The 14997-nt window shown below is 40.6% G+C and overlaps 1 protein-coding gene across 1 annotated transcript in view; it reads right to left on the bottom strand.

Moving 5' to 3' along the window:
• The window catches only part of slc1a7b (solute carrier family 1 member 7b), a 25552-nt gene extending 10571 nt beyond the window's left edge, over positions 1 to 14981 (bottom strand). The window contains exons 1-7 of the mRNA XM_015962284.3: positions 14601 to 14981; positions 9581 to 9660; positions 6721 to 6936; positions 6548 to 6590; positions 6233 to 6464; positions 6026 to 6125; positions 2633 to 2866 (exon numbers count right to left, since the gene is read on the bottom strand). Coding sequence (XP_015817770.3) covers positions 2633 to 2866; positions 6026 to 6125; positions 6233 to 6464; positions 6548 to 6590; positions 6721 to 6936; positions 9581 to 9660; positions 14601 to 14741 — 1046 coding nt within the window. The 5' untranslated portion in view covers positions 14742 to 14981. The remainder of the gene's footprint in view (positions 1 to 2632; positions 2867 to 6025; positions 6126 to 6232; positions 6465 to 6547; positions 6591 to 6720; positions 6937 to 9580; positions 9661 to 14600) is intronic.
• Positions 14982 to 14997: the final 16 nt, after the last annotated feature.

The raw sequence follows: 14997 nt of genomic DNA, 5'->3' as shown, positions 1-14997 counted from the left end.
TATATATATATATATATATATATATATATATATATATATATATATATATATATATATATATATATATATATATATATATATATATATATATGAAATAGAGCAGGTCCTAATACTGACCCCTGGGGGACACCACAGGCAATCCCCATACTTTCAGAAGTGACATCGTCCATTTTCACAAATTGTCTCTTAGATAAATAATTGGTGATCCAGTCCAGTGCTATTCCCCTAATGCCGTACTGTTGAAGCTTGTTTATGAGAATTGAGTGATTTATTGTATCAAAAGCTTTCCTAAGATCTATAAATACTCCAATAGCATATTTACCTTTATCTAATGTATTAATTATTTCATCGGTTGCTTCCATTATTGCAAGTGCTGTTGTCCTCTTTTCTCTGAATCTGTACTGACTATGGTTTAATATTTCGTGTTTATTTTGAAAGTTTTCTAGTCTGATATTAAATCGTTTTTCCAGGATTTTTGAAAATTGAGGAAGAAGTGATACTGGCCTGTAGTTGTTAAAGAGATGTTTATTCCCTTGCTTAAAAATTGGTATTACTTTAGCTACTTTCATTTTCTGAGGAAATAAACCAGTTTGGAAGGATAAGTTATATATATATATATATATATATATATATATATATATATATATATATATATATATATATATATATATAAGTTAATGGTTTTAGAATACCATCAATAACTCTTTTAACCAACACCAAATCAATACCGTCACAATCAGTGGAGACTTTGTTGTTACATTTATCAACAACTGATTTAACTTCCAACTCATCCACTGCTGAGAGGAAGATTGAGTCGGGGTAGTTTGTTATTATCAATGGTTCACTTATTGTCTGTCTTTTTTTGGCTTGGTATATTTGCGGCTAGCTCTGGGCCCACATTCACAAAATATTCATTCATTCTTTTAACTACTTTTATTTTATCATAAATATCACTTTGATTATCAGTAAAGTATTCAGGGTATAGTATTTTCTTGGTCCCACCATTCCTTCATTTGTTTAGTATATCCCAGACACCTTTTAAGTTATTCTTATTTTCATTTAGGAATTTTCTGTAATATATATTTTTACTAGTTCTTATTATTTCAGTTAATTTATTTTTGTAAACTTTATATCTGGTTTCAGCTTCCTTAGTTCGTAGTTTAATAAAATTCCTATAAAGACCATTTATATTATATTATAATTTGCCAGATTAAATGGACTAAACTTTTGAAACATGACCTAACATATTTACATGTTTTCAAACAACACTAGAGAAGCTTTAAAATATCAAGCATAAAACATACCGCTGGCTTTGTTTACAGGCAGAAACTCACCTTTATCAATTCCATATCATCATCAAGGATAACAATTTCAGCGTGGTGAAGATGATACTGTCTGTGTTTAATTATAAAGTATTTGTGTTTAAATCAAGCTATACATGCTTTTGTTGAAAATGCATGCACACATGAAGTCATTGGAAACTCTAGGGCCCTGTCCACACGTAGCCGGGGATCTGCCAAAACGTAGATATTTTTCTACGTTTTGGTCTGTCATCCACACGAAAACGGAGTTTTTTCACACGAAAACGGATCTTTTTAAAAACTCCGGCCAAAGTGAAGATCTGCGTTTTCTCCGTTTTGGGTGTCTGCGTGTGGACAGACAAAACCGGAGTTTTAAGGTCCGCAACGTCACTTTCCGCGACAAAAAATGCTGACATCACGTGTGCGACCTGTGTTTACACTAGCCGACAGCATGGATGCCCTCAGAGCTGCGCTCGCTTTATCAGTTGTCCAAGCGCTTTTTGCTTGTTTGTTTTTGCAAGTGGAATTACTGCTCCTTGTGGAAGACCACAGACGAAGGACGAGGTTAAGAACGGGGGAAGTACTGCCGCCTACAGGTCTGGCATGTCCTTAACAACGTATTTATCCGGGTACAAGTGGAGTTATTTTTTAAAACGAGGTGGTGTGGACGCAAGTTTTTGGAGGGGCTGATATTCGTTTTTAAAAAAACCCGGCTATGTGTGGACTAGGCCTAGGAGCCTCATTTAAAGACTTATGTGGATTTCCTACTAAAAGATTGTGTATACTTTAATCTACACACAAACAAATCCAGAAATACTGGGACGTTGTAACATTGCGAGATCTTGTACAGTGAGATCTCGTTACACCCCTAATGGCTGCAGATGAAATTACCTTGGAAACCTTAAAGTTGCTGATGAGCCTCAATCATCTTGGGCCAGAAAATTATTTTGGTCTCCAATACAAATTCTCATCACATTGTTCCATTAGAAAAATCTTTTAATAAGGCTAAAACCACTGATGTTCAAGGTATTTTCTGCAGCCCTTTGTGCATGCTTCAACATCTACCGATGCCATTTGCAGCAAGTAGATGTGTTAGTTGATCATAAATCTGTTAAAGAGACAATGTGTAGTTTTTATCATTAATCTCTAGAAATATCCATCAAAATGTTGTTGAAAATGAATAAAATGATGTCCAGTCGTTGAAAATTATTAGCGGTTTGAACATAAAAAATAAATTTCATCCAATTCTCTCTTCTTCTTTTAAAGCCAATAAGTAACAAATACTGTCACATTTAAAAAAAACTTTTTAACTCAACACTAACTATTTTTACCTGGATGATGTTGCCAGGGCAATAAGCAGAGCCTGCAGGATTCCTCTGATGTAAACAATTGGGCTCTTTTTGGTGATGAAGAAGTACATGGCAGGCAGTATAAACAAGCCATGTAACACCAACCCAAACACCACGGTGATGGCATAGAAACCCAGCTTCTTCCCCATGGCGGAGGGGTCACTCATCTCCAGGATCTTACCAGCCACCAGGAAAACGATGCCAAATGGGAAGTACCTGGCAGGATGAGGGCATCAGACAATATGAGTCTCCATGCCAAACTGAGCTTTTCATACAACTTCATGCATTTTTTTTAACAATTCACCAATTCATTCGCACACACTTTAGACCACTTTTCTCCTCTGCATTTCTGACTTAATTCGATAAAAATCTTTGTAAGTTGTAAGACCAGAACTTACATGTTTTTGTTCATTTGCTAAAAGAAAAAGGTGGAAAACTTAAAACAAAATAAAAAGACTACAGCAGACTGGGACTTAACCCTTTGATGCATAATGGTCACTACAGTGGACCTCAAAATAGTTATTTATTTGTTTTTGCTATTAAGCAGAGCTGTTGAAGACTTTATTGCATTTGAGCCCCTCCATTTGGACTTCAGTAAGCCAAGCCAACATATTTCATGTTCATAATGCACGCTGTCCTCTGAGGTGGACCTGTAATAAATTATTTGTAAATTATAAAATTTTACAAAAAATATTTGTTGAAATTTGTTTCATTCACACCTAAAGACGAATGAAATAAATTGTTAAAAAATCATGGTTGAAGATTTCATAATTCATGCATCAAAGGGTTAAAGGATTACTGGTGTGTAACACGCGTGCGCGCGCACACACACACACACACACACACACACACACACACGCACATCAACTTTAACATTTAACGTGCTAATATACGCTAGTAGGTGTGGCTGCTGTTTTCTCAAATGTTTTTAGATCATTGCACACCCTGCCTTTGGGCATCCACTCCTGAAAAGAATGGCAGCGGTCCTAAATGTTTTTTACTGATGGATAATCTTTCCTACTGTAGAGTGATTATCTCTAAACAGTTTAGAATTGACCTTTAACCTCTCCTATTGTTGGGTAGCAACAGTTGCTTGTCTAAGGTCAATGCTTTCTCTTTCTCAGCATCGTGTTAACACACCATGCTTCTGATGGGCAAACTGCAAAAATGTGCGCTTTCAGAAACTCATACTGATGAACATCAGTAATCAAGTGCAGTTGATCAGTAGCACCTTGCTTATGCTGAACCTGCAAAAGCCTATAAAAGCAACAGGGCAGATTTTCCATTTTGGCTTTGTTGTCATTGAATAAATAAATGCATCTGCTGTGTGTTTTTGCACATCAGAGATCAGGTTTGGAAAACGTTAGAACATAAAACAAAACAGATGCTTTTTTATGTTCTAGTGAGTGAAATCCTAGGCTTGAAGGATACAGGTCTTTCTGCCGTGACTGTACGAGGACAGCAAAACAGGAGTGCAAAGTGCGGTAGGATTGAGTCGGAGGTGGGATTATATCAGGGATCAGCTATGAGGCACTTCTTGTTTGCAATGGTGATGGACAGGATGACAGATGAGGTCAGGCAAGTGTCCCCATGGCTTAAGGTGTTGCAGACAACATCGTTATATGTAGTGAGGGTAGGGAGCATCAAGAAAGATGGCAGTGGGACCCATTTTAACCCTTTGATGCATAATGGTCACTACAGTGGACAGGTACTCAAAATTGTTATTTATTTATTTTTTGCTATTAAGCACAGCTGTTGAAGACTTTATTGCATTTGAGCCCCTCCATTTGGACTTCAGTAAGCCAAGCCAACATATTTCATGTTCAGAATGCACGCTGTTCACTGAGGTGGACCTGTAATAAATTATTTGTAAATTATAAAATTTTACAAAAAATATTTGTTGAAATTTGTTTCATTCACACCTAAAGACGAATGAAATAAATTGTTTAAAAAATCATGGTTGAAGATTTCATAATTCATGCATCAAAGGGTTAATGTATTGTCTTGAGATGGTAAACAAACACACAGGAGGTGGAACTGGAAGCGGCAGAGCTGAAGATGTTAAAATTTTCAATGGTAACAATTAAGGAAGGTAAAATTTGAAGTTAGTATACCAAGGGCCAGCTGAGGTGGAGACAGACCTGAAGACATGCTTGGAAAGGTTTGGACGTGTGTAGAGGAGCAAGAGACTGACGGAGAAGTTCATGGGTACGGTAAACGAGGTGTGATAAGAGGAGACTAATGGGCCATTCCCATCTGTACCGGGTCGGCCCGGGCCGGGTAACGTAGGTTGTTTACATATCTGGGTGGCCTGGTATTTTTCCGGGCCAACCAAGGCTCATTCTCAGCCCTCTTCTCGAGGGGGTCTGCTTCAGGCCGACCAGGGCCAACACACCCACTGCTGACAGCAAATTCACACCTTCCATTAGAGCAAGCCTCTGATTGGTGGGTAGAATCAGCCCACGTGGGCTTAAGGCAAGGATGTGTGGAATCAACCGGGCCAGGCTGGGGCCGACTGGGGCTACCCGGCCCGGGCCGACCCGGTACAGATGGGAATGGCCCATTAGAATAAGTTGAAAGGGAGGCAGACCCAAGGGTGAAACAGCCAAAGAGGCTGGGGAACCACTCCCAATGCAAAGAACTCTCTCCTTCCCCTCTCTCAAAAAATACTCTTCTGTCCAGGAAAACTTTTCCTTAGTTTTGTTTTTCTCTGTGTCCTTTCTCCTTTTTTTTTTAAATCCTTTCCATGTGTTGAAGCTGGATTTTTAAAATAACCAAACTCCACTCCGTCCTCTCTGCGGGTGCTAGCTTTTGGAGGGTGGGTAAATATTGAAAGTTGAGCAAAATAGTAATAAAAAGCTTAAAGCACCTGAAGATGTGGAGCCTTGCCAAAGATACAAGTTTATTGATTCTTATTATTATTCTCTTTCTGATTCTCTCTAGTCTCTATTTGCAGCACAGCACACAATGTCAGGCTGCACCGGTGAATGGAACGGAGGTGAGGATCCACACGCTGGGGAGGAATCAGGCAGGTAGACAAACTGGGTAACGTAAAGGTTTTCATGACAAACGCATGCAGGACATGGGAACAATGAGGCAACAAGAGACAAAGGACTGGAGGGGTTTAAATACAGGAGGGCTGGGAGCTTGGGTGATTGGGAAACAAGAGGCAGGTGGGAGCAATCAACAGGGACACAGGCTGAACCAAATGGAGAGACAGGACAGGGTGTGACACACAACACTCAAAATCAAGCTTTTAAAAAGAAATTTGATCGAATTTTGTTATGATCACAGGAACCGTTGGCTTTCTGAAGTATGAACATCTTTTTTTTTGGCCACATTACTGCACATTCACAAGTAAATGGAAAATCTTACCAAATAACAATGGCAACAATTCTAAGGACAGCCTCATTTAGGCTTTGACAGAAGTTCACCAAGGCGCTTCCATTTGGTCCCATCCTTCCTAACATAATACCTGTCAGAACACGAGACAGTTTTTGAAATGGTGGGTTAAAGCAAACACCATCAAAACAACACTGTACTGAGGTCAGAGATGCATTAAACAATGGAGGGGATCGTTACCCATAGTGGCAGAAAAAATAACAATCCCAAGGACATTCATTCCATCACTGGTCCCTTCACGAATGTGTATCAGCACATCTGGAGGTGGAGTTAAGTCGAGAGCAAAGTTCTGGATGTCAGAGCCATTATCGTCCTGAACACCATAAATGAGTGTCCTCTTTGTGGTGGACTCTGATAGGGCCTGACTCACAGTTGGTTTGGGCTTCACGATGTACTGACTCCTTGTTTGGTACTGACACCGGGGGAGGGACAGAGACGTCCAATGAGATGGACCGATACCAAAACCCACAATGTTTAAAAGTTGCAGCGTCTTACCTGCTGAAATGTGGCCTGGACCAGATTTGATGGAAACATATTTCTAGGAGGAAAACACAGACAACACGTGGATTTAAGAACCATAACAGATACTGAGAAAATACATACACAGTCTTATGTTTGCCATATAATTCAGCTGATCCACTGGCGATTTACTTAATTTTGGATCTTACCGGATTAGATCCAGCAGAGCATCTGCAGAGCTCATGATAGCCTTATTGCTGTCCTCAGAGTCCTCCTTCTGTGCAGCACCACCTGGGTGGATGATGGAGACCATCATGATCCCCACTATCACAGCCACAAAGGTGGTCCACAAATAATATGACACCGTGATCAGGCCAAGTCGACTGGAACACTTGGCATCAAGAGCTGCCAGTCCTGACATCAAACTGCAGGAAGAAAAAAGTAGGGTGTTCGGGTAGGAATGTTAACCGGTGATCCCTACACTCCAGCATCAGTTTCAAAAGACATCCTTTCCAAAGAGGTCAATTTCCAACCTGAAGTGCGTCTTTTAATTCTCAACGCATCAAAATTTTGAACCTTTGGTAACTTCCAGAATGAGTCGTTTCAAGGTACGGTCCATTAAAAAAAAACTCATCCCCACTCTGGCTGCTATTAGCTTAGAAGCTCCAATATCAACAAGGGGCTCAGAGCTTACAAAAATATCTCTTATAATGGTGTATGCATTTTCAGAAGAAGCTTGTTTATTAATTCATGCATGAACCACAATCATAATGAGACTACGATCACTCAAGACTTCATAGTAAGATAAAGGGTGTAACCACATGACCAGCTTATGAGATGCAATAATTCTACTGCTTTAAATAACTGACTATCAGGAAGAATGGGAGAAGTATTTTATGGCAATGTAAAGGTATTCATTTCTGAGTGAAAGGCCACTGTTTCCTCTGTTTGACTAATGACTTGTACAGTACATAAACTTTAACATAGTAAGCAGCTTTTACTCGTATAAACAATATGTTCTTTGGAGTGGCTTCACCCTTGGTTGGGTCTCCCATGGCATATTCTCAAGGGCCCAGAATTCAGAAACCTTTACTAACTCCTCAAGAAATGAGCCAGGCACTTATTTATTGCTGGGCCAGGGGTGAAAGGCATGTCACCAAGCAGCGGGGGCTTTTCACGTGGGGTCTATGGGCATAGGATAAACAAGCTGCATGCACCCACCACCTGCAGTGGATCCCAGAGTTGACCGGGGGTTTGTGGTCTGGGTGGCAGTTGAAGGAATAGGCGACGTACACTCGTGGTGAGGCGTCCTTCCAGTATTATGGCCCCCCGTCTCTGGAACAGGCTGCCAAAGGACCTCAGGGCCGTTGAGAATGTTCATGTTTTCAAGAGCAGGCTTAAGACTTACCTTTTTTAGCTTAGCTTTTAACTGATTATTATTTATTATTTACTTGCTTATATTTTAAGACAGTTTTGTTATACATCTATGTTTTTATGTTGTTTTACTATTTTACATTTATATTGATCGCTATTTATTCATCTTTGTATTACCTCTTGTAATTTTGTTCTTTTGTTGGGGGCGACGGTGGTACAGGAGTTAAGTGCTCACCCCACAATCGGAAGGTTGCAGGTTCGAGCCCCGCTCAGTCTGTCGCTGTCGTTGTGTCCTTGGGCAAGACACTTAACCCACGTTGCCTGCTGGTGGTGGTCGGAGGGACCGGTGGGGCCAGTGCTCGGTAGCCTCGCCTCTGTCAGTGCGCCCAGGGCAGCTGTGGCTACATCGTAGCTCATCCCCACCAGTGTGTGAATGGGTGAATGACTGGTTGTGTTGTAAAGCGCCTTGGGGGGTTCCAGGACTCTAGAAGGCGCTATATCAAATGCAGACCATTTACCATTTACCATTTTACTTATTTGAATACTTTACAGCGTTTCCTCTGTGGGAGCCCAGCCCTCTGCCTCAGGGCCGGTGTTCAGCGGCAGCGGCCTGGGAGCTCTCCGGGTAGTGTTCGGGAAGGTGGGGGCCCGTGCCCTCCCTCCTCTGGGGCCCTGTGTTGGTGCCCAGGCTGCTGCCATTGTCTGCTGTGTGTTGTGTGAGCATGTGTGTGTGTGTGTGTGTGTGTGTGTGTGTGCATGTGTGTGTCACTGGGTTGGGAGGACAGGGGTTTTAATTGTCAATGACATTTGTTGGATATTGGGGTCTTTTTAATCTGTAAAGCACTTTGAGTTAAATTATTTGTATAAAAAGTGCTTTATAAATAGTTAGATTGATTGCTTGATTGATTGATTGACTCTGTAATTAATCTATTTAATTAGATTAAATGAACTTTTTATTAAAACGTGGACAATGAAGTTCCAGGACTTGGTTAAATACAAAACAGCACAAATAATGTATAAAGTAAGAAATAAATTAATGCCTGATAAAATACAGAAACTGTTCACAGAGAGAGGAGGAGGATATAACCTGAGAGGGACACTAAACTTAAAGATACATAAGTTTAGAACAACATTAAAACAGATGTGTATCACAATAATAGGGGTTAAATTATGGAACAATTTAGAAGAAGAAATCAAAGTAAGTACAAATATAAATGTGTTTAAAATGAATTATAAAAAACATATTCTGAACAAGTATATAGTGGAAAATAGATGATTTATGTGGGTGTCCTTTATTCCAAGGAAAAGTAAATTGTATCAATTGTAAAAAGATGTTTTTTTTTCTTTTTTTTGTTTTTTTTTTCATATAATTTGGTGGTTTTTGGTAACTTGTACCATTTTGTTTGTTTTAATGTAGGTTTTGTGTTAGATTTAGTAAAAACGTAAAAATTACTTGTATAAAGGGGTAGGGATATATAAGTTTCCACTTCAGCCTACTCCTTTTCAAACACAGATGAAGGGATGATGTGTATTTTTTCTGTTTGTGGTATTTTTAAAAAAATTATGTATGTTTTCTTTGTTTGAAATAAACTAAACTAATAATTAACACAGTCAACATGAAACACAACATTTAACCAAGTCACATGTTGATGAAATGGGTTTAGTTGGTGGGTCTGTAATGAACTACAGGTATACCTCGACACTACAAGTGGCAGAATCAGCATCTTCAGCATCCTCATGAGCAGCTCTCCTGGGAACTGGAAGTACTTCACCTCCTGAAAGGAAGACAGGACAAGGAATCAGATCGACAGGATAGGACCATGTTATATTTCAAATGGTCTTTCTTAATAACTGCAGAAATAACAAACAATCTGTGCTTTTCTGTCAATATGGGGTGCTGTGTGTACATTAATGAGGACAATTTTGAATTTAATTGATTTTAGCAAACAGCCGCAATATAAAAAGATCGAAAAATTGACGGGGTCTGAATTCTTTCCGTACCCGTTTTATATGTTGCTCTTGATCATGTGTACAATGTTCATATAAACATCTAAAATTATTTGTCTTCAAATATGAAAAGCCAAAGCAACTCTGCTGATTCCCAGAGCTGGTTCTCCATGGGCAGCACCATCAGGACATTTAGGAAAGACAACAGGTAAATGCTGCTTTTATAAGCGGTTATCTGGCTTAACGGAAAATTAAAGAGCTTTCGAGGAATATTGGCTCAATCCTGGAGCTCAGGGATGGAATGCATCGCGCTGTGAACGCACAAACTCATATAATTGTTGAGATGAGTCATAAACTTGGAACTTTGGTTGAGATTCAGGCTCTGGCACAGAAGGCGGATTCCATCAAGGAGGGAGCTGACGGATCAGCACAGACTGGGATTGATTAATTACGCCATTATTGGATCTAGAGGTGTTGAAGACCAACAGAACTCTAAGGCAGAGAGGAAATTGTCTCTGTCTGTCCCCAAAACAATTCTTATCTGAATCTGGTGCCCTTGAAGCCTGTGAGGCTGAAGTGAAAACTCCCCCCTCAGAAGAAATGTGGAATGCTGCCGTCGCTATGGAAACTCTTTCTCCCTATCCCAGCCTGGGCGGGACTGTGACCGGTGAAGGCCGTGGAACCGTACCTAGGAGTCAATGTGCTCTCTAACCCATTATCTCCCTCAACTGTCCAAACGTAGGTGATAAGCGCTGCTCCATGCGGCTGCAGGCACTGAAGTGAGGAGAGTCCCAACCCTACCTCCCCACCTAGTGGACACCTATGTTGTGTAATGTCTGAGTGCATATCTGTCTGAGGTGTTTTTTTGCGTAGCAAAGAGCTATCCTCTCTGTCGGGGGTGACTCTGAAGTGCCCCCCCCCCCCCCTCCCCCGACTCTATCCTCATATAAACCCTCTTGATCTATTATGGTAGCACGACTCGTGTTGCAAAGGACCACAGTCACCAATTCTTGAGATGTGTCTATGTATGTATGTCTGATCCCAGAACTGTGTGTACTGAAACTCTAATTTCCCTCTGGGAATAATAAAGTATTTTTGAATTGAATTGAATTGAAGTTATTGTAAAAAATGCAAAAATATTACACACACACACACACACACACACACACACACACACACACACACACACACACACACACACACACACACACACACACATCAAATCAAATCAAAGATACTTTATTAATCCCAGAGGGAAATTAAAGTTTCAGTACACACAGTTCAGAGATCAGACATACATGGGCAAGACACATGACAAGAACTGGTGACTGTGGTCATTCGCAACCCTGAGTCGCGCTACCTTAATAGAGATAAGAGGGGTTACATAAGGATTGGTTCAGGTGGAGGGAAAAAAGTCACTTCAGAGTTACCCTCTACCGGGAGGGAAGCTTTGCTCTGCAAAATATACACCTCAAACATATATGCAACAGACTTCAGACAACACAACATAAGTGTCCACTAGGCGGGGTGGTGGGTTGGGACTAACCCCACTTCAGTTCCTGCAGCCACGATAGAAGCAGCGCACGTCACCTCAGTGTGGACAGGGGGAGGAGCATTGAGGGTTGGAGGGTTGCAGTGACCCTGGAATGTTACAGTGGCCTTCCCGCAGTCCCGCCCAGGCTGGGATAGGAGACAGAGTTGAGTTGCCATAGCGACGGCACATTCCACACATCTTCTGAGGGGGGAGTTTTCGTTGGAGCCTTGCAGGCTCAAGGGCGCCAGATTCCGATTAGAAATTGTTTTGGGGCCAGACAGAGATAGTTTCCTCTCTGTCTTACAGTTTGTTGGTCCTCAACCTCTCAAAATCCCAATAATGGACATTAAACTATCCCAATCCGTGCTGATTCGTCCACTCTATCCTTGATGGCATCCATCTTCTGTGCCAATGCATGAATCTCGGCCAAAGTTCCAAGCTTACGATTCATCTCGACAATTATGTGAGTCTGTGAGTTCACAGCGTGGTGCAATCCATCTCTGAGCTCCGGGATCTGGCCAATATTCCTCAACAGCTCCACACACACGCACACACACACACACACACACACACACACACACACACACACACACACACACACACACACACACACACACACACACACACACACAAAGATTACTGGTACTTCATTCTAAGCCCACCATCCCATCCCATCCACAAGGACCTGGGAAGCTATCTGAAAGTCTCCCTTCTTTGTACTGTGGGAAGAGTCTCGCTGATGGGCACTTTTATTTGATGTACAGTTACAGAAAGCATTTGTCTGATTAGATTGTAATCCCCCTATTGTGAGAGTAAAGGAGACATTGACTATTTTTAGGTGTATTTGGGAAAAGGACTGCCTGGGCTTCATCCACACGAGTGATAAAAAGAAAGAACTGCATTTAGTTTATGGAGCTCCTCTGTGGACATACTGAGAGTATTGTTCTGAAGGTGGTAAGCGTGGGAATGTTGCTATGTTCATGTGGTTTTAATACACACTTTTATATTAAAAACCACAGCTGGTAAACAGAAAGAAACAGAGTAAAACATTATACAGAAGCTTTTGTAAGAATAAAATAAATTATTGGTAAGACTTCTTACCGCCGTTGGGGATAGAGTCACACTGAACTGATTCAGTACTCAAGTGAGAACATTTGTTTTTGGTTGGGCCACTGGGAAGATGGTCTTAACTGTCAACAAATGATGATGTGCAAATTTAATTAAGCCCTCATTAACAACGTGGTTTCCAACTTTTCAAAATTGTCTCACATTTCTAGCATGTTCTGACTCAGAAACTAAACAGTCAGGTTTTAGGTGAGCTCTACATTCAATTAAATTCAATTCAATTCAAGTTTATTTATATAGCGCCAAATTACGACAAAAGTCGTCTCAAGGCACTTCACATAATAAACATTCCAATTCAGGTCAGTTCATTAAGCCAATCAGAAATAATGTTTCCTATATAAGGAACCCAGCAAATTGCATCAAGTCACTGACTAGTGTCAGTAACTATACAGCAATCCTCATACTAAGCAAGCATGCAGCGACAGTGGAGAGGAAAACTCCCTTTTAACAGGAAGAAACCTCCAGAGAATCCTGGCTCAGTATAAGCAGCCATCCTCCATGACTCACTGGGGATCGAGAAGACAGAGCAGACACACACACACGCACGCACACACACACACACACACACACACACACACACACACACACACACACACACACACACACACACACACACACACACACACACACACACACACACACACACACACACACACACACACACACACAATAATGTGTCTACAGTTCTATTGTGATGTCTTACATGCCCACAATTACTACCACACCATACTAATTTATTTGTCAAGCACATTTAAAAACAGCAGCCTCACAGGTCAAACAGCAATTATGCAAGGCTAACAAGACATCACATTAAAAAATTAAACATGGAAGATAAAACAATAGATGTCCAATCAGCCAACTGAAACCTGTGACCGGTTTGAGAAGGAATCTGAAGAATTGCTGAACACTTTTTTGTAAGACTGCTAATAGGAAATGCTCAAGGCTGTATGTAGGAAAAGTAAAAGATTCTAGTTAACTAACGGCGAAATACTCACCACGTTATGTGCTGTAATGAAGGTACAATAAACCATAACTTATATTGGTAATGTCAGATCAGAATGGAAAAATATTACTAGAAAAAGGACAAGAACAATTTACAGCAGATATCAAATCACATGTATTTAGTTTAAAGAACATGTCATTAAGGGTAATAATCACACACTTGGCTTGCAATTTTCAAATTTTTGATTATACGAACATCAGAGATGTTTTTAAAAGAAGGACAGCTACGTGTAATATAAAATTATCTAAGAAGCTGAATGCCTTGATTGTTTTTAGATAAATAATCTGAGCTTGAAGTGTTTAAAGTATCTGGTTTATTTATAGCTTATCTTACTAGCCTCTTCAGACTCTTTCTATAAATTAAAACCAGGACATTTGTTCATGTTATGTGTCTGAATTTATTCTGGTACTACTTAAATACGATGTTTAATCAATACATTCGCAGTGGTCTCTGGTAGCAATCTCTACTCGGGGCAAAAAAAGTCTAGAAACTCTTGGATAAGTTTGCTGAGACTGGCAGAATCCGGCAGGATTTGGAATCTTATTTCCTTTTTTTTGGACGTCTCACCTCGGATTGGATAACAGAAATGTGACCCTACCACTGACTCCGTTTGCTCTGTGACATGGATGTATTTTCTCCATAAAGAACACAAGCTTGGGGGAGTTTTTCTGTGTGGCGCTGTTGCTAATGCTAACAGTTAGCTTCTACTAGTTGGGATGTTGTCTGCTGTTCCCTGGACGCTAAAACAACAACAACAGCCTTCCCGTTGCGAGGCAAAATGGGTGAGTCCATGAATGTTAAGTGTCAGATCTGTCAGGCTTTTCTAATCCTACAGTTTCACCATCTATTTTCTATCAGACGCTAATGCAGGAGTCAGGTGTAGGAGACTATTTACATGTTCAGCCTGCATAGAAACATCTGAATTAAAAAAAATTAGATTTTCAGTGTTCCACACCTTTAATATAATGTCTTAGATTGTGAGAGATTGAGAACTGACCTGATGTTTCAGTGATTAAGACTACTCTAATGCAGTACAGGTGTGTGAGGCCCAAAGATGAGGTTGTCTTGTGATGTCACACTGGACCAAGGGGAGGAGACGCACTGACCTGGTCTGAAAGACGCCGTGTCCTCAAAAAGAATCCCAAAAGACAGCCAATGACCACAGCCAGCACAGACAGGATGAGGAGCCCGTTCTGTTTGCAGACATTCTTCACCCTCACCCACATCGCGTCCAAAGCCACGGCCATTGCAAACCACTTGTGTCTCGTGTCCTCTCAGCAACCCATAAATGTATTTGATCCAACCCACAGGAGTGGTCATCAAATTTAAGAGGAAACAGGAAAAAAAAAACATCCAAATGAAAGTCCAGGTCAGGAAGAGAGTCTATGTGAGATTTCCAACCCTCTGTGATGTTTAACGCACTTTTGAGCTCAGCATCCCTGCCGTCCTAATGCTGTGTTCATCTGCATTAAGCCAAGAGGATTCACTTCCCTTCTGAGGCAT

This window comes from Nothobranchius furzeri, chromosome 16 (assembly GCF_043380555.1).
Source record: "Nothobranchius furzeri strain GRZ-AD chromosome 16, NfurGRZ-RIMD1, whole genome shotgun sequence".
NCBI classification, from domain to species: Eukaryota; Metazoa; Chordata; class Actinopteri; order Cyprinodontiformes; family Nothobranchiidae; genus Nothobranchius; species Nothobranchius furzeri.
This window is presented reverse-complemented; position numbering and strand designations above follow the sequence as displayed.